This window comes from Ictalurus furcatus, chromosome 27, assembly GCF_023375685.1.
Source record: "Ictalurus furcatus strain D&B chromosome 27, Billie_1.0, whole genome shotgun sequence".
Classification (NCBI taxonomy): Eukaryota; Metazoa; Chordata; class Actinopteri; order Siluriformes; family Ictaluridae; genus Ictalurus; species Ictalurus furcatus.
In genome coordinates, this window is record NC_071281.1 from 16,627,051 (window position 1) to 16,650,142 (window position 23,092).

Sequence of the window (23,092 nt, forward strand, 5' to 3'; positions counted from 1 at the left end):
ACCATAATGTATAACATATTTAATCAGAAATGACATTTTTAAAAGTTTCTTAATATATTTTTAATATATACAATAACACGGTATTAATTTTATTCTGTAGGGTTTTTTTTTTTTTAACGCTTAAATTGAAACACAGACTTTTTTTATAGTTAGTTTATTAAGTATACCGATAGTAAAAGAGAAAAATGTTGCCACTAAATTTTTCAAACGATTCAAACTAAATTATTCTATACAGAGATTTAACAAAACAAATGTTAAAGCATAGATTAAAACTCTAAAACTGTCAACCATGTGCTCTGTACAGACTTTGGAAATTACATAATCATATTACCAGAGAAATGGTGCGATAATTCACAAAGTTTGCACAACTGTCTCTAAACATTACCTACCGTCCAGGGGTCAAATGGCTAACTCTGTCTCTTTCCAAACATGGTTTGTTCTAGTCTGTTCTCATTCCTTCTCCTGACTTCAGAAGAATTCAGCAGCTTGTACAACCTCCCTGACAACAGTGGTTGTTCGTGAAGGTTTTTTTTCCTCGAAGGCATGCCGGATTTGTTATTCGGCTGTATTTCACTTGAGTAAATAGTAGCTAAAGTGATACCTGTTTGTTCACAGTTAGAGCTGCTAATGTTTTGCACTTCTGAGCATGATAGCCCTTCATCATGGCTGTGTGATCTCTACATTTTAAAACAGTTGTTTGTTCTTTCGTCCTTTACAGGACCGTAATGGACCTTCAGGAATACTTCAGAAGGATCGGGTTCGGCGGGACGTACGAGAAACCCGATCTGGCCACGCTCCGCACCGTCCACGAGCTGCACGTGATGAGCGTTCCCTTCGAGAACCTCAGCATCCACTGTGGAGAGAGGAACACCATGGACCTGCAGATCATTTATGAGAAGATTGTGAGAAACCGTCGTGGAGGATGGTGCTGTGAAAACAATCAGCTCTTCTCCTGGGTGCTGAGAGAGATGGGCTACAAATACACCACGCTGGGCTGCAAAGTCTTCAACACGCTCAAAAATGACTTCAACCCTTTCAATTCACACCTCATTAACATGGTGGAGATCGAAGGCAAGCCGTACATCGCAGACGTGAGTTTTGGAGTGTCCTGCCAAATCTGGTACCCGTTAGAAATGATCGCAGGGAAAGATCAAGAGCAGCCGGCGGGGATTTTCTGTCTATTGAATGATGGTGAAACTTGGACGCTGCAGAAGACTGGAAGGAAGCCGCTGGTCCAGAATGAAGCCTTCACCAATTCCAGCCTCATTGACAAGCGTGTCACGAAGACAATGTACTCTTTTTTGTTAATACAACGTGAGATTGACCATTTTCTGAACACAAGTGAGTACCTACAGACCAGCCCCGAGTCTCTGTTCACCCAGAAATCCATTTGTTCCCTCCAGACCCCCACTGGATTCAGAACTCTGATTGGTTGGACCTTCAGTGAAGTCACATTTATCCCTGAGGAAGACACGGACATCATCGAGATGAGAGATGTAGCTGACAGCGAGATAGAGACTATACTCAAGGAAAAGTTTAACATCGTTTTAGTTAATAAACTGACACCAATAAACAACAAAGCTGCATTTAAAATGTAGGACATGGTGTGTACACAATGTGCAGATTTTTATCACGTATCTCTAATGATCTAGTTGTTCCAGATGTTGTGCAATATGAAATAAGTAGGAATAAATTTTATTTTAAGTTGTAGCAACCAGAAAAATCTACAGAGATCACTGAGGTGACATCACGGTTGTTCTTTTTTTTTTTTTTAAATGAGGATTAGCCACAAATTAATACAATAAGGCCATAACACGTTAAAGTCAAAGATTAATATTTTGAGGCAGTGCCAAATATCTCGTTGCCAAATATCTTATGGGAATGTCATACTGAATATGTGGCCTCATATCATCTTTATGCATCGTTGCAAGACTGAAATAAAGTATAATATTACCGTACATCTCTATGCTTATGTTCCTGTGTCCAAAATTCTATTGATTTCTTTCTCGCACTCATTTAAAAATGCAATAGGTGTCACAAGTTAATTACTTCATGGCCATTAAATGGATCTCGAGAAGCTTAACTTTTGGCCTCAATGTATTAATTAATGACCACACTTTATTAAAAAAAAATAACCACCATGTCACGTCAGCCGCTGCATAGAATTCAGCTGAATTTACTACTATTTAACTGCTGATTCGTTTATTGGAATTTCACAGTTGTTTACATAAATTATAGCCTAATCACACCAAAGGTTCAAACAAACAATTAGTGTCGGCAATTATACGTCTACGAAGTAAATGATCAAATAATAAAAATTTCCACTTGGTTAATATTTGTTCTGATCCTTGTGCATAATCTTTCCACGGACTTCAGACACATTCAGTCAGCAGTCTGTTACCTGGACCGGATCTCCCTGATAAGTAGTTTTATAATTGTCCAAGCAAGGAACACAAAGACGTCCAAACTCTTTAGAACAAGCAGAAGGTATTACGTTTCGTTTTAAATGACCGCATATAGATTTAATAGCACCTCATCTGTAGAAAGTTACTTTACACATCCACCACCCAAATTTATCATTCTTCAGTAACCGCTTTATCCTGGTCAGGGTTGATTGCGGATCGCCTGTCCTGGTAACGTGGGAGAATTCAACCTGGATGGGATGCTAATCCATCGTAGAGCACCAGTCACACTTACATTTGCACACTCATTCAAACCCATGGGCATTATTTAGTGTAGATTATCTGCATGTTTTAGGAGAGTAGAAGGAAACACAGAGGAGAACCCAGAAGAAACCCATGTGTGCATGGGGAGAACATGTGAAACTGGACAGATGGTAACCTGAGCTCAGGATCGCACCAGGAACCCTGGAGATGTTAGGTGGCAATACTCATGAAGTAAGTTTAATAATGACATTTAATAATGACATGGGATGGTTAATAACATAGCTAGTACCGTTCTCACCAACTATTCCTGACTCTACTGGATTTTTCTCTGTGAAGAAAAAGGGAGAGATCTCCAGTCATGCACTAATTGCAGGGGGTTAAATTAATCAAGTATTGCTATCCTTTACTACTCTTCCCCACAGCTCTAGAACAGCTCAGAAACACCAGCATATTCATCAACTTTAATCTCCAAAATGCTAGCAATACGATTAAGGACTGGTAATGGTTTTAATGCTTTGTTGATGGTTTGTAATGGTATTTGTAGTGGAAACCATTCGAATTTCTGTGATGGTTTCTATTGTTTTGGAGGGTGTGCTGAATCACTGGTTAGCATGTTCGCCTCACGCCTCCAGGGTCGGGGGTTCGATTCCCACCGTGGCCCTGTGTGTGTGGAGTTTGCATGTTCTCCCCGTGCTGCAGGGGTTTCCTCCGGGTACTCCGGTTTCCTCCCCCAGTCCAAAGACATGCATGGTAGGTCCAAAGTGTCCGTAGTGTATGAATGGGTGTGTGAATGTGTATGTGATTGTGCCCTGCGATGGATTGGCACCCTGTCCAGGGTGTACCCCGCCTTGTGCCCCATGCTCCCTGGGATAGGCTCCAGTATTCCCCATGACCCTGAAGGAAGGATAAGTGGTATAGAAGATGGATGGATGGATGGATGGGTGTGCTGAATACTTTGTATAAGTAAGGACTTGAAGAAATTATGCAGAAATTGCACTACCATTAAAGAAGTATGGGCTCTCTATGAAATATTTACATAACTAAACAAATGAATACTTATTTAGAAAACATTTCAAGCTTGTGATGTTAAGTATTAAATCCATTTTTTAAAAAACACGTTGACCTGTTTACGTTTATGTTTAGTCATGCGCATATGTTTATATTTCAGCATGCGCATAAGTGTGCATTAGTGACCGCCTTGAACGCACCGGCGGCGCTTTAAAACGTTACGCAATCACGTTCTGTCCAATGAGAGCAGAGCTTTCGCTTGAGCCGTCGCGAGGCCTGGAACTGTGAGGAACCGGGTGCAGAGCGATGAACTCTCTAGAGCAAGCAGAAGGTATTAAATATTATACGTTTTAAATGACGCCACGTAAATTTGAAAGCCTTTTGTCCACCCGACGTTCACGTTCGACTGAAACGATGTTATTTTATGACGACACGGGAAAGTTAACCGCTGCTTTCACGAGCTAATCCCATAGCTAGCGACAAGCTAATTTAACTGATAAAAAAAAATCCAGATGTTGTTGTCATGGAGACGGTTAGAAGACATAACGTTAGGAGTGAGTGTTGAGAATGCTAAGTAAGTCTAACGTTGGTGTTTATGTGATTTGGAAACAATGTCATGACAACCTGGAGTGAAAGTGTGTGTGTGTGTGTTCGTGTTCATTTCCTTACACCAACACGCCCTGAAGTATTTTATTCCTCTCACCCCACAGCAACCTACCAGCCATTATTATTATTATTATTGTTATTATTATTATTATTATTATTATTATTATTATTTAAATTAAGTATGATGTCATATTGGGGTTTTTTTTAGCCATTTGTAGTTACAATTAGTTATCCCTTACATTACAGCAGCTGTAAACAGTCCTTCCCTCACTACCATCGCTTTTCCCTGTCTTGACGTAAACAAGACAACAAAGAAAGGGAAAAAGTGTAAACTCCTCCGTCCTGAAGACTCGAGCGCTGACACTGGAGACTCCTTCCATAAATGCGGAATAAACATCTCTTCAGAGAGTAAATGTCACTTTAACTTCAAGCCTTAGAATATGTATCTGGCATACAAGTCCACGTGAACGAGCCGTTACTAGCGACACGATAACGTATGAGAACGAGAGCGTTAATAATACAAAGCTGTGATTTGCCGTTATAGAAAATGAATCGACGCCTTCTGACCAATCAGAGTCCAGAATTTCACAGCGGTGTGGTGTAAAGGCGTTCCTTTATACGCAAATGTAGTGTGTCGTGGATTTTTTTCCTTCACTGTCACGAGTAACAAAATGGACAAATCGTGTATGTTAAGTTATATACCAGTCCCTCCGGGATTTTGTGATTTAGCGTTCGCGGCAATGAACGCAAGATCGAGCAGACTCCGCAATATTCGGAGGAGCGTGCGGTTTTTCCTGATTACAGATTTTCCGCAGATCCGGGTGCGTTCAGCCAAAGCCCTCTTCGATTCGCATGCGTCGAACGCGAGTACGGCTAAAAGGTCTCGTTTACCAACAAACGTCACTGTGAAAGAGTGGAAAAATTGAATGGATCCATTATATCCACTATATTTCTATAACAGTACGTATTTGCCTGATATCATAATGTTTGGTTTATGCTCCTAAAGTTCCTTTTGGGTCGTAGTAGGTGTGAGATCCATCTGTAAGAATAGATCAAATAAATGATAAATATTCTTGCACCATATGATCAGGTTCCTGTCCCGTTTATATGCTAATCTTTACTTTCTTCTTCTTCTTCTTCTTCTTCTAGATCTGAAGGCTTTTGAGAGGAGACTAACCGAGTATGTATCCTGTCTGCAGCCAGCTACAGGCCGGTGGCGAAGTAAGTCACGCCATCTTGAATTCATTTTGAAATAATCAGTATGGTGTTTGCTTTTTGTTTTTATACATCAGTTACGACGTGGAACAGGAAAGCTTCACTACCGGCATTCGTTTTTCACCAGTTTAATGCATATTACTGCTACAGAATTATAGGCATCCTATATCATATACACATGCACACTCCTGGTCAAAAGTTTGTGGACACCCGACTGAAATGTTCCTCACGATGTTAAAAACCTTTTGATCTGAAGGTGTGAGATTAAACGTGTGAAATCGGTGTCGTAGAGAGAAATATAATCGTGCCGACGTACTCGTTTCTTTCATTAGAAAACGAACATTTTATTTACAAAGTAATGTATTTTTAAACGGACGACTATACATATATAAGGGTCTAACAAGGTTATGAAGGTTATGAAGGTCTTTGTGGCATTAATAACCTTCGACTCGTTCTGTTTCTTTCCAGTGATTTTGATCGTGGTGTCAGTTTGCACAGCGACCGGAGCTTGGAACTGGTTAATAGACCCAGACACTCAAAAGGTGAGAACAAAGTTAAAGCTAACGTTAACGAGCGATGTTAATCGTCTTCTCCTCGCAGAGCTAAAGTCATTTCCCTGTCCTCCACAGGTGTCCTTCTTTTCGTCTTTATGGAATCATCCGTTTTTCACCATCAGCTGCATCACTCTCATCGGCCTGTTCTTTGCTGGAATACACAAACGCGTCGTCGCACCATCGATGTATCCTTATTCCATATGAACGATGCACACCAACGTTTAAACCCGAATTTGGTCTCCGGAAATATTTACATTAACGCACAAAATGAAATGAATATATGTTACACTTATGTAACAGGCATAGATGTGTGATTAATGGACAGGGCAGAGGTTTGTACGCAGATTAAACTAATCAGCAGTGGACAAATCATAACTGCGCTGGCCTGGTCCGGTTTAGTTCTCCAGAAGTCCAATTAACGACCCCAAAAAAAAAGCAGCAGCTAATATGATTTAACTAAAATGTACTAACAAGCTAATATTGTGAAATAATTGATGTAGCAAAAGTCTTTACTCTGATAACAATCTCTCCCTGGTGATGAAGCATCATGTTTTTAAAATTTCTTTGGCTCAAATTAGTTCGCTTAATTAATCTAGATTAGTTAATAACAACAGCCAGTAAGATTCGTGTAGCGTTGACGTGTTGGCAGTTATAAAAACCTCCACTCTTCTAGGAAGGCTTTTCACTAGATTTTGGAGCGTAGCCGTGGGGATTTGTGTTTCCATTCAGCCACAAGAATAATATAAATATAAATAATAATAATAACGCATGGCCTCTTAGGGCTTCCGTACTTCCTCTCTGATTCTTCCGCGTTTTTTTTTTTTTTCCCCTCATGTCAAGAGTTTTTCCTCGATGCTGCCACCTCTGGCTCGCTCATCAGGGATCTGTATCTACATCCGGAGTTCTGTAAAGCTGCGTCTGGACATGTGTCTGTTGTTAATAGTGCTGTGGAAGTAGAGTTTTACTTTATACTCCGGTGACCGTTCTATCAACAAGCCTACTGAACCCGCGTGTCCAGCAGGCAGCTGGTTCGCTGCATTCGTTTAAAGAAGATTTTAAATGAAAAAGTTATTTCTACCAGCGGCTGTTTCTTCGTTCTTTCCTTCCTTGACTCTGATGCAGTATCGCTGCACGCTGCCGGACAGTGCTAGCAGAATACAACATGTCCTGTGATGACGTGAGTGATGGAGCATCTGTTGTTTTTATCCTTCAGAATTTCAAAAACTCGTGACTTTTTTTTATTTTGATGATGTCTCTCTGCTTTGTTCTAGACGGGGAAACTTATCCTAAAGCCACGGCCTCACATCCAGTAGCTGATCTGGAGCTGAATGTGTGGTGTTTTTGTTGTTTTGTTTTTTTCTTCCATTCTTTTTTTTGCTCCTTTTTCCCCCTTCCAGTTTTGTTGAATATGACTGCTACCGTCTTTTTAAAAAGCCTCTCCCCCCACCCACACACCCACACACACACACACACACACACACAGTTTTACTTTACACCGTACATGAAGTGTCTGTATTTCTAATGCTGTTCTTTTATTGTGTACCCTGTGGAAAGTGTTTGCTATTTTAAGCAAATAGCTTAACACGGTAATTATTAAATACGCAGATCTCTTAATACGAGAACTTTATACATCTGAAAGAGACTCCGTTGCGATCGGGAGGTTTTGTACCATCGATATCGTTAAATAGCTACGCCCTTACAGATAAAGAGTCTTTTAAATTGTAGATTTGATTTTATGCATGTATACAGTATTTAAAACCAGATGTGCTGCTTTGTTTTCTATGTTTGTAGGTTTTGAAAGAACCTTTCTGATATCAATAATAAAACGGCTTCCTTTTTTTGTGACGATGTTCGAGAGAGACGTCGAGTCAGAGTGAGTTCATGTCAAATCGGCCACTTCCAATCCTCCAAGAGTTTTTAAAGAGTCTCCTATAAAATCACTAACGATACCTCGGTATTTTTAATATTTCCAGAACGAGAAAACTATATTGTGACATAATTGATCACAATATTGACATTGTAACGGCATATCGCCCAGCCCTGGTATAAATATCTGGTGATGTTAAATGACCACAATAGCAATCGTTACAAAGCTTCTTTACTCAGTCGTATATTGTGTAGATTGAATAATTCGATCATCTAAAATCGAGATAAATACATATTCACACAGTCTCCCGCTTGTCTTGCTGTATATTTTGCTGTGTATAAAAATTCTAATTTCTAGTTTGTCTCCCGTCAGTGTCCCTCTTTGTACTGATAAGGAAGTCTCCTGCTGTGAGATCTAGAGACCGAATAACCCGAGTGGGACGGAAGGAAGTCGTGCAGCTCTCCTGAGAACCTCTTTAGCTGGTCAATATGGACGTAACCTGTAGAGGAACCACATAGGAAACATGTCGTAAACCCAACCTCACAAGAGATCCTGAATTCTAAATAAGTCCAGGTGCAAATACGTATAGACCAGGTGTCGTTCTTTAATTAATTAAAACAACTAATTGTTTCAGGGTGGTAACAGTAAGTCCGCTTGAGTACACCACCGTTTTGTTGATTAATTTCCGATAACAGTACACCTCATCCTTTTTTATTTGCATCTGCTTTGTGACATAAACATCTTATATTGTGCTTTAATAGCCCTAATTATTGATGTAACTTAATAAGCAATATAAAGTAGGGAAAGATGCAAAAGAAATTATACACTCATCATCCAATTTAATAGGAACACCTGTGCACCTGCTCATTTATGCAGTTATCCAATCAGCCAATCATGTGGCAGTAGTACGATGCATAAAATCGTGCAGATACAGGTCGGGAGCTTCAGTTAATGTTCACTTCAAACATCAGAATGGGGAAAATGTGTGATCTCTGTGACTTTAACCGTGACTATAGAAAAATGCCAGTGTGGCTTGTGCTATAACTTCTAATAGCCTTGCTAAATTAAGTACAGCCGGTGAGCTGGCAGAAAGAAATCCAGGCCCATAAAGTGAGCTTCTATTGCTGTATAGAGATCAGTTCTAACCTTTATCTAGCACTCCTGATCCAGTTAAGCAGGTCCTTAATTATTGGTAAATATTTCTGTATTAGATTCTAGTTATCTAGATGACATCTCCATGACGTGTGCCAGCTAAACGTAAACATCATCTGATTAAACAAGTGTAAAGTAAATACCTGAGACCATGTTGTTTACAGGATAGAGCTGCGCCTCACAACAGACCGATTCGTCTGTTGATGGAGATGTGTTCATGCGGTTCTCCTGCCTGAGAGACGCATTACCATCTAATTTAGCATACTATATCTATCTATGCAGAGGTGTACTACTTAGCCTTGGCGTTTACTATCTTATGAAACACCTTTATTACCTATTGAGTTGAACCAGTCAGGGAAAATCAGGGAAACTACTCAATGCTGGATCATCATTACAGAAAATATGATCAATATGATACCCACGTAAGAAAGTCTTGCATACCTTTTCTTTCTTTTCTCTGACGGACTTCCTTTAGCATCAGGCCGGATGTTCAACATCTGTCCGGTGCTTCGGTTTCCATGTGGCGTCTTTAATAAATGAGGTGTGAGAGAAGATTTACAACCAATACTGATCAATAGAAATAATGCTATACAAATCAATATACTCACAGTCACTCCTAGCATCTCATCCTGCTCCCATATAAACCTTCCAATCTTGGCTTTCACCTCTAAACACAATCGGGTATCAAAAAATAAAAATGGTACAGTAATAGCGAATTACAAGGACTTGAAATCCGAATTGATCTCCTTAACCAGGACTTGGTAAACATAACTCAGCCCACCTCTCTGTATCGAAACAGGAGGTAGTAGATAATGACCAAGTGGCACAGATTTGGTGCTCCGCCGCAGCCTACAGGTGGACAGGTAGGCGCTGTGAAATACCGTGGCTCTGTCCATCACATACTCATCACTCACGTGGATCCTAAAACGACATGTGCAGAATTGTTTAAATCGAATGAATTTGTCACAAGCCAAGCTGTAGTATGTACGTCCTACTCTGTACATGAATATACACTTAAGTTTCCAGTTTATCAGTACACCTGGCTAATTACGACACTCATCAGCCATTTGGGTTTCCATACATGTATGTTTATGTGGGTTTCGTCCGGGTTCTCCAGTTTCCTCCGACTGTCCAAAAAACATGCAGGTAGGTCGATTAGCTTTGCTAAATTGCCCCCAAGTGTGAATAAGTGTGTGTGTTGCCCTGTGAAGCACTGATAACCCATCCAGGGTTAAGTCATCCCCCTTGCACCCCGTGTTCCCGGGATAGGATCCACCTTCACCTCCACCCTCACTAGGATAAAGCACTTATTTGGGAGGGAATGAATGAATGAATGAATGAATAGTAGAAGTATGTGAACTGAAAATTTGTACATAGCATCAGACAATCTGCAGGTAATAAGTGTATACCTACATAATCACCTGTACAGTAAGGTGTCGACGTGTAAGTTACCTGATAATGTAAATGTCTATGAATGTCAGGTTTATACTGCTGTATGAGGTACAGACCAACATATTGGTGTTGTATAGAATTTAAATGTAGCATTTTAACCTTGAAATAGATGAATAAGGATGTAAATGTGTGTATTCCTGTACAGGTGAAGCCTCTGAGTTACCTTTTCGTGTCAGGACAGGAGGCCTCGTCACTGAAAAGATAATCAGCTGTTTTCCAGTCGGAGATAACGCCGCCCTCAGACACTGAAAAACATCACATTTACACGTTTTTACGTCATATATATGGAATTATAACTAATGTAATATCATGGTGGATGTTTTGTTTTGTTTTGCTATACGAATGACTATGCTAGTTAGCTAGCGAAGACGAATATGTTTTAGCTAGCTGGCTAATCCCTCAACTAGCTTACCCCAAAACCTGGGAATGTCTCTCTTTACACTGTCTGAGAACCAAGCTGTTTTGTTTTTAAACATATTCCTTTGCTAAAATGTGTTCTCTAACAGTTGTTTAGTTCTAAATCGTTGGTTTCGACTTTCAATATGTACTTCAGCTAAATCATTTTCAACGAACTGCTCATGCTAGCTACGGGTTGTTGTTTTGTTGCTGTTTGTTTGTTTTTACACAGATGTAGAAATGGAACGATGAAAAGTCAGTTTTAGGTCAGTTAGCACGTTGTGGTGTAAAACTTAAAATATTGAAACGTCAATGATCATGATAATAGTAAATAAAAAAGAGTAAACGGATAAATAATAATAAAATGAATTTAATATAGTCACAGGGATTAAGCTCGTGCACGTCTAATACAGCTAAGTGTACAGATAGAATTTATATTTACTCTGTGGTATTATATTTATATATATATATATATATATATATATATATATATATATATATATATATATATATATAGCCGAAGTGTTTAAATATATTGTTGTTTTGTTTTGTTTTTTTGCTCCTGCCATGATACATGAAATACACACCCCGTCCACTTTATTAGGAACACCTGTACACCTGTAGATTCATGCAGTTATCTAAACAGCCAATCATGTAGCAGAACTGAGCATTTAAACAGGTAAGGAAGACAAGGGAATATGTTTAGTGCTTCTGCTTCTCGGAAGGTGCTTGAAAAAAAGGGTTCAAGTAAATTACAGAATAGGTGAGTCACAGGTGATATAATAGGCATTGCCTATAATAATGCCTATATAATGCCTATAATAGGCATTCACTGAGTGTTAACAGGTAAGGAAGGTACCACCTCCTTAAAATCACATCTGTGCAAAAGCTTAAGGTCTTAAACCAAGGTGTTTAAATCTCTTAAATTGATGCACTAACTCTATCAGATGAATTTAATATCTGTATGAAAGCACAGTGAACATGATCAGTGTTCGCACTCTTTACACAAGGCCTTGAGAAAGAATACTTGTATATGATCAGGATAATTTACAATTAATGATTCGTTCTTTATTGGGATTTTAGTGCTAAAACTTGAAGCTATTAAGTGATTCTGGAGCACAATAATAGCGGTAGATTTGTTGTAGTGTGCACTTAAGGCCTTTAGATGGGGCTGTTGCATTGTGCAAAATTTCTAAACATAGACATTGCTGGTAACTGAGCATGTTCATACAATTCATACAATTAAGCATATACATGTGTTTTAAGAAAAACAACAAGTGTGTTCCAATATTTTTGTTTATTTTTCCTGCTTAGTCCTTTTCATTAAGTACAACAGCCATGTGTGTGTGTTAAAAAGGCGCTATATAAATGGAGTCTTAATGTTTTTGTTTGTTTTTTTTACAAAATTGACTCTTGATTAAAGACAAAGTTAGAAAACTATATCTATATAAAGTGTATTACTTTTTACACACATTAAATATAATATACAGTTCAGATCACTATTTGAATTTGTTTCTCATGTATTTTTGCTCCACCAGAGACCTCTGCCCAACAAGGGGGCACAGGCCCAAACATGGGCTTTGGCCCAAAGTATCATTTTGAGCAACCATGGTTCTCTGCCCAACAAGAGGTGGTAATGCCCAACCAGGAGCTTTGCTTAACAGGGTCCTCTGCTCATCATAGGGATTTGCCCAGCCCTTTGGTTTGCCTAATATGACTTTGCTTTAACAGAGACCTCTGCCCAACCAGGGGTTTCTGTCTTTCATGGGGCTTTGCTCAACCAGGGGCACTGTCCAGCCAGGGGCCTCTGCCAATCAGAGGCTTTGTCCACCATATGGATTTGCCAAGCCAGAGGTATTTGCCCAACTGAGATCTCTGCCCAACCAGGGGTTTCTGCCTAATGTGGGGTTTTGCCCAACTGGCGGCTTCTGCCTAACATATGGCCCAGCCAGAGGCCTCTGCCCAGCCATGGGCTTTGCCCAGCTAGGGGCTTTGTCCATCTAGGGGCCTCTGCCCAGCCGGGCCCAGCCAGAGGCTTCTGCCCAACATGGGGATTTACCCAACTGAGATCTCTGCCGAAGCAGGGGTTTCTGCCTAATGTGGGGCTTTGCCCAACTGGGGCCTTCTGCCTAACATATGGCCCAGCCAGAGGCCTCTCCCCAACCAGGGGTTTCTGCCTAATGTTTGGCTTCTGCCTAACATTTGGCTCTGCCCAGCCAGGGGCTTTGCCCAGCTAGGGGCCTCTGCCAAATCAGGTTTCTAGCTAACATATGGCCCAACCAGGGGCTTCTGCCTAACATTTGACTCTAACCAAACAGTGGCTAGTGCCCAGTGTAGGGCTTTGCATAACCAGGGGCTTCTAGCAAATTTGGGGATTTGCCCAGCCAGTGGCTTCTGCCTAACATGCCCAACCAAGGAACTCTGCCTATCATGGGGCAGCAATAATGTGATGTTCTAATGTGATGTCATTGTGGATTATTTGTGTTTATTGTGGAATTCACACTGGTTGCGCTTAACAACACTTGCATTGCCTCTATTTAAGCTATTTGTCACTTGATCACTCTCACCTCCAAAATGATGTCTCTGGGTGGCCAGTACTTAAATTCATGTAATGATGTGTATAAAAAAAAAATGATCCCTATAGAGATAAAAAAATATATAAATAAAACAATATTGTCCAATTGTATTTGTATTGATGGGATAAAATGCTCCTGAGTTCGAGGACATTTGACAGCTGCATAATTTTAAATTGTATTTTTCTATTATTTCTTTAAGCTCATGCTCAAGCATTGCCTATGGCCTGCTCATTTTTAGACACATGGTTGGCAATGTGCTGTTGTAATGAGTGTGAATTCACACCATCCGTTATGCACCCAAGCTGCTTTTCATATTCACACTCTGGCATATGCTAAAGAACTAGCATCAGCTATGAAACATTCAAGCCCTAAAAAGGCTGACAAATGAAAATGTCTGTCTGTGCATGACACAATGGAAGAATGTAGCCAGCGACACGAACCGTGGGACATCCTGAAGTTTTGCACTGGACGTTGGCACAATCAGAAGATCAAAGACTTTATCTTTTATGTCCTTATAAAGTGCTAAAAACCTCAAGAAGTTATCTTGATATGAACATGTAATGTCTGCACATGCTTTCCACACACTAGACATGCATGCTGTATTTTGAGAGCAGTAAAGCCATTGTTGTTTACCTCCAGCGGAGTCCGTGTCTACGTCCAGGCTATGATGGCATACTGACTTGCTTGTTGATTGATTGCTCATGCTTTGGCGAGTTGCTCCTGGCAGAGCTCAAATAAACTACAACAGACATTACAAAGAGCTACAGGTAAAAGGGTCTTCCGTACAATGATTTAAGCCATGTTTCCATACACCAGAGCGAATTGTAACCATCGGAAGCCCGACAGCGAGATCAAGTCATCTTGATGTTTTGCAAATTCATAGAAATGTTTCCTAGAAATCATTCTTAGCCGTATGTAAAGTTTACATCATAGCGCTGTTGAATTCTCAAATCTGAAGGTGTGGATTAATTCAGGCGTTAATGAACCCAAAAAAAACACCATATATATATATATATATATATATAATCACTGTAAAGGTGACGTTTTCTTTTAGATGTTTATTTAACGTTAATGGAATGAGTCTCGGTTGTCGATGCTTTTTGTAACCGTCAGTAAGTTTTCCACCACGTACAAGACTTCAGGCAGGACCGAGGACTCTGCGTCTTCTCTCTAACATGACAAGCTGTGTGCTTTGTCTTATTAATTTCGAGAGAGCGGAGAGAGAGGGAAAAAAAGAGAAGCTCAAAAGCTCTTTAGCGTGCAAGCACTTAAGCTTTTCTTCATGCCATTAAATGTGGCTATCGTAATGGCACATAACATCATCCGAACTGCTTGTATCTATTCTTAGCCGATTGTGCAGTTGAGAGCGGATGTACAGAGTGGCAGATCATTTCCATCCAACCATACATTACAATACAATACATGCAGATTGGTTACAGACTAAAGGACAAACTGGTGGCTCTATTATGCTGTGGGGGGCATTTATTTATGTTACTTGAATTCTTTGGCTCCACTCGTCCCTTTAGACGGACGCGTCACAAACTTGAGCTAAATTCAGTACTCGAAGGCAGTGTGTCCGTTTATGATCCCTCGGTGACAAATATACACTTTTATATAGTGTTCGCTTTGTACAGGAAATGCTGGATGGCCTTTTTATAGTTTGGCATGACGTCAGACTCGATGGAAGACCCAATTGTTGGGCAAAAATAGTCTGACTCTAATTACCCACTAGCTATACAGCCTGCACGTTCATGAATAAATTAGTTTGTCACAAAGCCGGAAAGTCGTCGGGCCCTCGGTTGGCAGAGTAGACGAAGCAGGAGTGGCATTTGACAAATCTTTTCTGACAAGGAAAATATAAAGTTTAAGGTGGTCAGAATGGGCATGATGATGATGATGATGGTGTGTGTTCAGTGTGTTTTTAATCTCCTCTCATGAATCTGTATCTCTTTAAATATTAATTTATTTCTGCAAATTCGTCCAAATATTCAAGTTTTTATTTGGTTTGTGATCGTATACAGTAAAAAAGAAAAAAAAAAAAAAGACTGTGCGTTGGGAGAGAGTAAAGCTTATCGGTCTAAGACAAGGCCAGGGAAATTCATAGTTCTACCCATACTCTGTAATTAATTGCTTCACATGTTCCATAAAATACTGATGTACTGTATTTCCAGCTATGCCGTAGATCAGCTGAGAGAACGGATCGTTGTGGGCCTTCCAGGACACACCAACTTTGCTTTTTTTTTTTTTTTTTTTTTTAAATAAAATAAAAATTCCTCAGACTTTTATCAGGATTCACGTTAATATTCTTTCAAATATATATAAGCAAAAAAAAACAACAAAAAAAATCAACCTCACTGTGGCTTAACCAGAGAAACTCGAGGAACTGGGGGTCTAAAAAAAAAAAAGCAATTTTGCTTAATCTACTGATATGCAAACAAAAAAACAAAACAAAAAATGTCGATTCTTAATATCTTTGTCGTTGCTGCATCCATGGATATACAAGACGATGACCAAAATGTACCGTTGTACCTTCTAAATACCCAAAGAAAGTGGTTGTGATAGTATAAACGTCATTTGTTTACAGAGAAAGCAAATGTGTACCTGGTTGTTTAACCCAAACGAAACTACCTTTGCTAACAGATGTCAAGCTATATCTTACACATTACCTGACTTGTCGAGTTTTATTCAAGCGATTTGCTATCGATTTGAAGCAATTTTCGAACTACTAGATCATTGAGTGCATAACATTTTCGAAATGTACATCATCTTTCATCCTTCTTTCCATTCCTTTGTGTCTTTCTGTGGAACAGATAACGGGTCAGGGTCTTACAGAAGTCCTATGAGTGTTCGCAAGGCTGTGGGTTCAGTTCGCGAGTCTGTAGCGCCGTTGATTTGAGTACAATCCTAAAACTACGCACGAGAGCAATCCTGAATGGAATGTAACCGTTCGAGAAGTGTGCATGATGTACCACTGACTATCTGCACATACCTGCTGTAGATTAGCTTTATCATGCCACTGTCGAATGCATTTTGTGTCCTTCTCTGTGTATAGACTACTGTTTGTTTCATATGGAAATGCTGTGCGTTCTCGTTTGGAACATTTGCCAGAGCATCAGCTTGGTGAACGGCTTCAAAGGAGCCTCTTTCATTGCAGGTGTTTTTGGATTAAGGCCACTGCCGGATCGTTGTTGGGTTTTGTTTTGTTTTTTTTCTTTTCTCTCTCTCTCCTTCACCTTTGAAGTGTCATCATATCTTTCACCTGCCTTCTTTTCCGTTGTAACTCTTCCCGGATCAAATTCTCAGCTCTGGCAGAGCACCGAAATAAACATTCTATTTTAAACCGCAAGTGAGATATGTGGGAAAGGAAGTGTAATGCTAACACATGTACAGCTTGAAGTAAGGTGGGAACAGCTGTAGTGCCATAGCATGGATGATGATGATGATCTACGTAATGGGCCTGGTTTACTTACTAATACATTGTTTTTTTATTATAAAACACCTTTCATGAGAGATGTTAGATCATGTTCTTGAAATGGCCATTGAGCATAATGCTTACATATATGTATAAAAAAAAAAAAAAATGATGACCAATGATCAATCCCGCCTTCTCCTGCAGACACTCTTGACTAATCTCACCAAACCTGCCAGCTCCTGCAGACACTCTTGACTAATCTCACCAAACCTGCCAGCTCCTGCAGACACTCTTGTACAATCCTGACACTCCCACACCGATCGCTTCTGCTCCCATGTTCACTCTTGACCAATCCCACCAGTCCTGCAGAAAGTTTTACCAATCCTGCCAGCTCCTGTAGACACTCTAGAACTGTCCAACTGACTCCCACATTCACTCTTGACCAATTCAACTGGCCTCACAGAAACTTGAATCAATCCCGCCAGCTCCCGCAGACACTCTTGACTAATCTCACCAAACCTGCCAGCTCCTGCAGACACTCTTGTACAATCCTGACACTCCCACACCGATCGCTTCTGCTCCCATGTTCACTCTTGACCAATCCCACCAGTCCTGCAGAAAGTTTTACCAATCCTGCCAGCTCCTGTAGACACTCTAGAACTGTCCAACTGACTCCCACATTCACTCTTGACCAATTCAACTGGCCTCACAGAAACTTGAATCAATCCCGCCAGCTCCCGCAGACACTCTTGACTAATCTCACCAAACCTGCCAGCTCCTGCAGACACTCTTGACTAATCTCACCAAACCTGCCAGCTCCTGCAGACACTCTTGACTAATCTCACCAAACCTGCCAGCTCCTGCAGACACTCTTGACTAATCTCACCAAACCTGCCAGCTCCCGCAGACACTCTTGTACAATCCTGACACTCCCACACCGATCGCTTCTGCTCCCATGTTCACTCTTGACCAATCCCACCAGTCCTGCAGAAAGTTTTACCAATCCTGCCAGCTCCTGTAGACACTCTAGAACTGTCCAACTGACTCCCACATTCACTCTTGACCAATTCAACTGGCCTCGCAGAAACTTGAATCAATCCCGCCAGCTCCCGCAGACACTCTTGTACAATCCTGACACTCCCACACCGATCGCTTCTGCTCCCACGTTCACTCTTGACCAATCCCACCAGTCCTGCAGAAAGTTTTACCAATCCTGCCAGCTCTGGGCAACACTCTGGACCAATTCCATTGATTTCTCAGACACCCTTAACCAATTACATCCACTTCCACATGCACTCTTGACTCTTGGCCACTCCCCCTGGTCTCCCAGACACTCTTAACCAATTCCCCCAACTCCTGCAGATACTCTTCACCAATCTAGCCTGCTCCTGCAGAAAATTTGGCCAATCCTGATAGCTCCCATGGCTTTTTTTTTCAGCTTCTGTAGAGAAATCAAGTCCCGATATACACCTATAGACATAGACTTGCCATTGCAAACAACCGTAAGAGTCAAATATAATAGGGGAAGATTTCAAGGACCCTAAGTAAACAGAAGGCAGTTCAAGGAAACCCAAGGGAAGAAAAATTGTCTGGGGACTCGGGTACAGTTCTTTAACCTGTCACTAGGCCCAAAATTCCTAGCAGTCATAAGGTGTCTCTGAGACAGGAACCGGTTAGACTACAGTGTAGAGTTTTGGTCACAGATCTTTAGATAGGAAAATCGCAATAGGAAGAGTTAGCTGTCTCGGATTCTCAGCACTGCTAAGTGTGTTGCTGCTTGTTATTGCACTGTGGGACCAAGAAGACCTTGCCAGGATGAATGTGTGTTGTGTGAGGACCCCTGGCTAGCTGCAGCAGTTAGCACGAGACGTTGTGACTATGCCGTAAGGCTGTTTTGGACCATTAAGATGAAGTCACTGAGACGCCTCTCCCCGAGGCCAGATGATAAAACGTGTTTGTGAATGTTCATGTGTACGTGTAGAGGGGTGAGTTGAGGTATTATTGAGGACACTTCTGAGTTGTCTCTGATGAGTGGTGTGGCCTGACGAGGCACGGTTTGCTCTGACTTTAGCAACGCTATAAAAGAATGTTGATTATTCAGTCATTTTAAAATACCGTCCGGCTAAAATGTGGCCGTTAATTGTAACTGTATGACATACTTGTTGCCTAAACAAGGCGGTTAGTGATAGATGAATGTTATACAGTTTCCCCTCAGAGTATGAGGTTGTCACGATAATAAACAGTAATTAGTCAACTCTGGTACATACTAACGTCTCTTCCTGTTCCCTGGCCCATAGACAGTCAATAATATATCAGGATGTTTCACAGCATCTGTTTTTATTCATCTCAGACTCCAACACAGAGGTCTGTTTCTTTTTGGGCTTACTAAATAGCGTCATTCTTATCCAAACACACACCCAGACGTACACCACCGAAAACACTTCTCATAATACTTTCATATTCTTATTCTGGGTCCAAGTCTGACATGGATTCTTGGCAAAGCTTATTTAATACAACTCAATCTGACATGAGCGAGATATTTAAAACTGGTTTTCTCAGGGTTCCGTGTTCGACTCGGTTTACTTACATTCTCAACCATATCGTATGTGCAATTTTTAAAGAGTAAAGTTTTTTTTTAAAAGATGTGTCAAGTTTGATTTCTTCCTTTGGACTTTTGAGGATTTATATTAATATAGTGCACCTGTTTCCCTTCGCTGTTGTTGTCACGCTATTAAATAAACTTCACAATTAAATCAGATATCAGTTACATTTATTTACACTTTCAATTAGCTTATCAATGTTCTTCTTTCCCTTATGGCTTAAAGACAGCCAGGTGAAATTTCAGACAGTGGGTTAAAACTACTTTTATTCATCTCGGATTTGCATGTTGTAACCGTCAGCTTTGGCAACGTTTAATAGAACAGAAGTCCGGAATAACTCAAAATGGTCATGAAGCCCCACACAAGCCCAGCGTCTGCACTGAGAATAGATTCTTACAATTCTGCTGTTCTATACTCCCAAATGAAAGCTATACCAGACACTGTTGCTGCCTCTAGAAGCTTCTTCTGCCGAGCAAGCAGGTGGACTGATTCAAGCCAGTGACATGGATGTGGTTCCAAACTGAGAAGCTGCATAAAAAGATCCTAAAAACTAAAAAAAAATGGGTTTAATATTCCCTTAATACATTCCTGGACACTACCAAAAAGGGAATACTGCCTGATGAAATCGCAAAAATGAAAAGTTTTTAATATTCCAGAACCTTCAAGGCTTTGATTTGATTTGATTTAGGAACCAAATTTTTCTCGTCGTTACAACCTGGGTTCGATTCCCGATCAGAGAAACCGACCCCAGCCGCTGGAAGGTTGCATGAGCTAGTGTACTCTCAGCACCGGTCCCAAGCCCGGAAAATGGGGAGGGTTGCATCAGGAAAGGCATGTGGCATAATGCCAGAATCGATATTCGACCCTAAAACGGGATCAGCCAAAAGAGGGGGGGGGAAATAAAAATGACTGGGTCAACGGCCAACTTGGTTAAATGTAAAGCCAAACCTCAAATTCTTTACAAAACATTATTAAAGAATATTACTTTTAGAAATATTTTTTTATATCGTTAGCTTTGGGACCTTCACTAGTAGTTTAAAGCAAGGTAACTTCTCCTCTACTTCAACCTTTTGGCACTGTTTATCATAAGCTCACAGTTTTGTAACAGGTCATGAATGACAGCGTTTCAAATAGAAAAGCGAAATAGCTTTTTAGTAAAGGAATGGGCCTTGGCTTGTAGATATAGATAGTGTAATATAGATGTAATATTAGTTGCCTGTGTGTGTGTGTGTGTGTATATATATATATATATATATATATATATATATCACCTCTCTGTGACTTTGGTAGGTCAGAGCCTAAAATTCATAGATATTGTACAATGTATTGGATAAAATTGAGAGCACTTTACTACTGGATACTTATTAGTCTAGGCTATTTTGGGTATTTAATTAAGACTCTAGTTGTGCCATTGGAACTTAATGTTCTTGTCTTGTTTATTGGTTCATGCAGCTGCACAACAGGAAGAGAAGCTACACTGGGAAAGTATGGTGAAAAATATTCACTATGGCTGGAAAAGATATTAATCTACTAAGAGTAACTACTGTTATGGAAACTTTTTTTTTTTTTTAATGATTTTCTCCAGACTCCATTCTCCATATCCTCCAGAATAGGATATGCACTCGCACAGCTGTTCACCCAGGGTGAGGACCATCTGCAGCTTGATCACGATTCCTAAGTCATGCCCGAAATTTCACTTGATGACTCATTTTGGTGCAGGAGCCATCAGATTAGCCATGGGGGGAAAAAAAAGTATCTGTGACTTCCGAAATAAAACATTAGAAACAAATACACACTTTCAAAGAGTTCATAACAAAAAGTTTAGGCTTAACTTCAGCTTGTTGGCTGAATGACACGGTTGCCAACGTGAAGTAATGTAATGCAAGCGGAAGACTGTGTCGTAGAGGATGGTGTGCAGCGTGGGGTTTGATGAGTACCTTCAGGTACAGTCGGTGGGGTGTGTTTTTGTCTTTGGGTCAGTGTTCTGATGAAATCTGATCTTAGCCGTTTTAGGAAGCCAGTGGAGGAATCGCAGAGTGGGAGAACTTGAGGAGATGAAAAAGTTGTGTACGTCAGTTGCAAAGGTTGAGCGGTATACAGTGGAAGGCGTGTCAGGATGCAGTGGTGCAATCCTGAGAAGACCAGGCACTGAACAAGGACCTGAGTGACCTCTGTGGAGAGAACTGACTGGATAATCCTAATGGTGTAAAGGAAAAACCTGTATAACCTGAGAAGTGAAGGATAATTAGTTGTCCAGAACTACATTAAGGTTGAATGTGTTGCCAGATGGTGTGTCTTGAGAGTTCTCCAGGGACATTATAAGATCTTGACTTGAGCATACATTTCCAGGGATGGCTTGATGGGATCCAGTTTCAGCTAACCATGGTAAGACTACCTCCTTGATCCTGAGAAATCCTTCATCCAGCCCATTTTACCAAGCTCTTTCACAGGGATGAGGATTCAGCCATGTTTATTGGTTCAAGCAGAACTGGAGCATGCTTCTGTAGCGTGAAGATGAATACTGGGTGCATCCCAATACTCGAATGATGCTTCCTTGACTTTTTGGTCCTACTTCCTTCGGCCCAACTGATGTCATCTTCGCTTCTTGATCCTATGTCCTTCAGCATGTGATTCCAAAATTGATCCAAACCGACCATCTTTAACGATGTGTTAATGCATTAATAAGGATCAACTAAGGAGAAAGAAGAGAGGAGGCTTTCAGCATGAGGATACACCAATGGTTCCTACATGTATGACCTCTGATTCTGACCACGCTCTATTTGATTTGTGTAAGTGTGCGTGTGAGATTTGGACCATGCTGTGGTGATGTTGAAATGTGGACGTCACATTAGAGTGTGCCTTTTGTATTTGTGTATATTGTTCAGGCCATGCTGCGTTCAGGTGCTGCTTCAGATTTCTACCTCCACAGATTCTGGCTCTATCCTGATTGGCTGACCTTGACTGGGCCATTCAGAAATGCGTGATGCAGCAGAAATATACCCTTTCCATCTCCCTAACAATACACACACACACACACACACACACACACTCGCAGTGCAGGAGCGATGCACTTAATCCTTCCTGATTCCAATATTGGCACTGATAAAGGCAGCTATGTTACCGTAAACAAAGAAAGGATTAAAAAAAAAGTGCCATACATATGCATACGCATTCCGTATTTCACATTACGAGTGCAGGGTTTAAAAGAGAAGTCTCTGTCCTTTTCCCCCCGTCAATAAATGGAAGATTAAATCAATAAAACACTATCGATTAGTTAATGGTAATGGCTTTTATTTGATCCTAAGCCATTCTTAGGATCAAAGTTTGAAGTCAGTTAAGGACATTTGCGTTTGCCCCCTGACATTTTGTTTCTTGTGAGGTTTATAAATAGACTCTAGGGATCTGTGTCCATTTTTTTAAAATAAATAAATAAATAAAAAATTAAACCTGTGTTCTTATTATATACAGCCACTTTTCTCTTTCAAAGTGCTCTACATTCTAAAGGGTGTGTCTGAATGAGTAATATAGTATGGTATCCACAATTTACATATTTCGATGGAGCACGTGGATGATCGCCGCCACTCATTT

At 40.5% G+C, this 23,092-nt stretch overlaps 3 protein-coding genes across 6 annotated transcripts; 2 read left to right on the forward strand and 1 right to left on the reverse strand.

The window, feature by feature from the left end:
* The first annotated feature begins 31 nt into the window (after nt 1–31).
* On the forward strand, nt 32–2,273 carry LOC128602853 (arylamine N-acetyltransferase, pineal gland isozyme NAT-10). Of its 2 annotated transcripts, none has more exons than XM_053616936.1 (2): nt 32–578; nt 719–2,273. In XM_053616936.1, the coding sequence occupies exons 1-2, from the start codon at nt 544–546 to the stop codon at nt 1,596–1,598; spliced, it is 915 nt and encodes a 304-aa protein (XP_053472911.1). In that variant the 5' UTR covers nt 32–543; the 3' UTR covers nt 1,599–2,273. The 2 variants fall into 2 exon arrangements, with proteins under 2 accessions (XP_053472911.1, XP_053472913.1); XM_053616938.1 differs by having other exon boundaries at nt 32–514.
* A 1,626-nt stretch (nt 2,274–3,899) lies between these two features.
* cnep1r1 (CTD nuclear envelope phosphatase 1 regulatory subunit 1) lies at nt 3,900–7,908 on the forward strand. 2 transcript variants are annotated; one of them, XM_053616945.1, is made up of 6 exons: nt 3,900–4,005; nt 5,430–5,501; nt 5,964–6,037; nt 6,125–6,234; nt 7,172–7,226; nt 7,321–7,908. In XM_053616945.1, exons 1-6 carry the CDS (start codon nt 3,981–3,983, stop codon nt 7,360–7,362), a joined length of 378 nt encoding a protein of 125 aa, XP_053472920.1. In that variant the 5' UTR covers nt 3,900–3,980; the 3' UTR covers nt 7,363–7,908. The 2 variants fall into 2 exon arrangements, with proteins under 2 accessions (XP_053472920.1, XP_053472921.1); XM_053616946.1 differs by lacking the exon at nt 3,900–4,005 and adding an exon at nt 4,080–4,248.
* Nucleotides 7,909–8,131: 223 nt separating this feature from the next.
* On the reverse strand, nt 8,132–11,210 carry terb2 (telomere repeat binding bouquet formation protein 2). 2 transcript variants are annotated; one of them, XM_053616943.1, is made up of 7 exons: nt 10,933–11,210; nt 10,684–10,765; nt 9,850–9,989; nt 9,677–9,735; nt 9,510–9,595; nt 9,212–9,300; nt 8,132–8,415 (listed from the first exon to the last, which is right to left on the reverse strand). In XM_053616943.1, the coding sequence occupies exons 1-7, from the start codon at nt 10,994–10,996 to the stop codon at nt 8,285–8,287; spliced, it is 651 nt and encodes a 216-aa protein (XP_053472918.1). In that variant the 5' UTR covers nt 10,997–11,210; the 3' UTR covers nt 8,132–8,284. The 2 variants fall into 2 exon arrangements, with proteins under 2 accessions (XP_053472918.1, XP_053472916.1); XM_053616941.1 differs by having other exon boundaries at nt 9,510–9,735.
* Nucleotides 11,211–23,092: the final 11,882 nt, after the last annotated feature.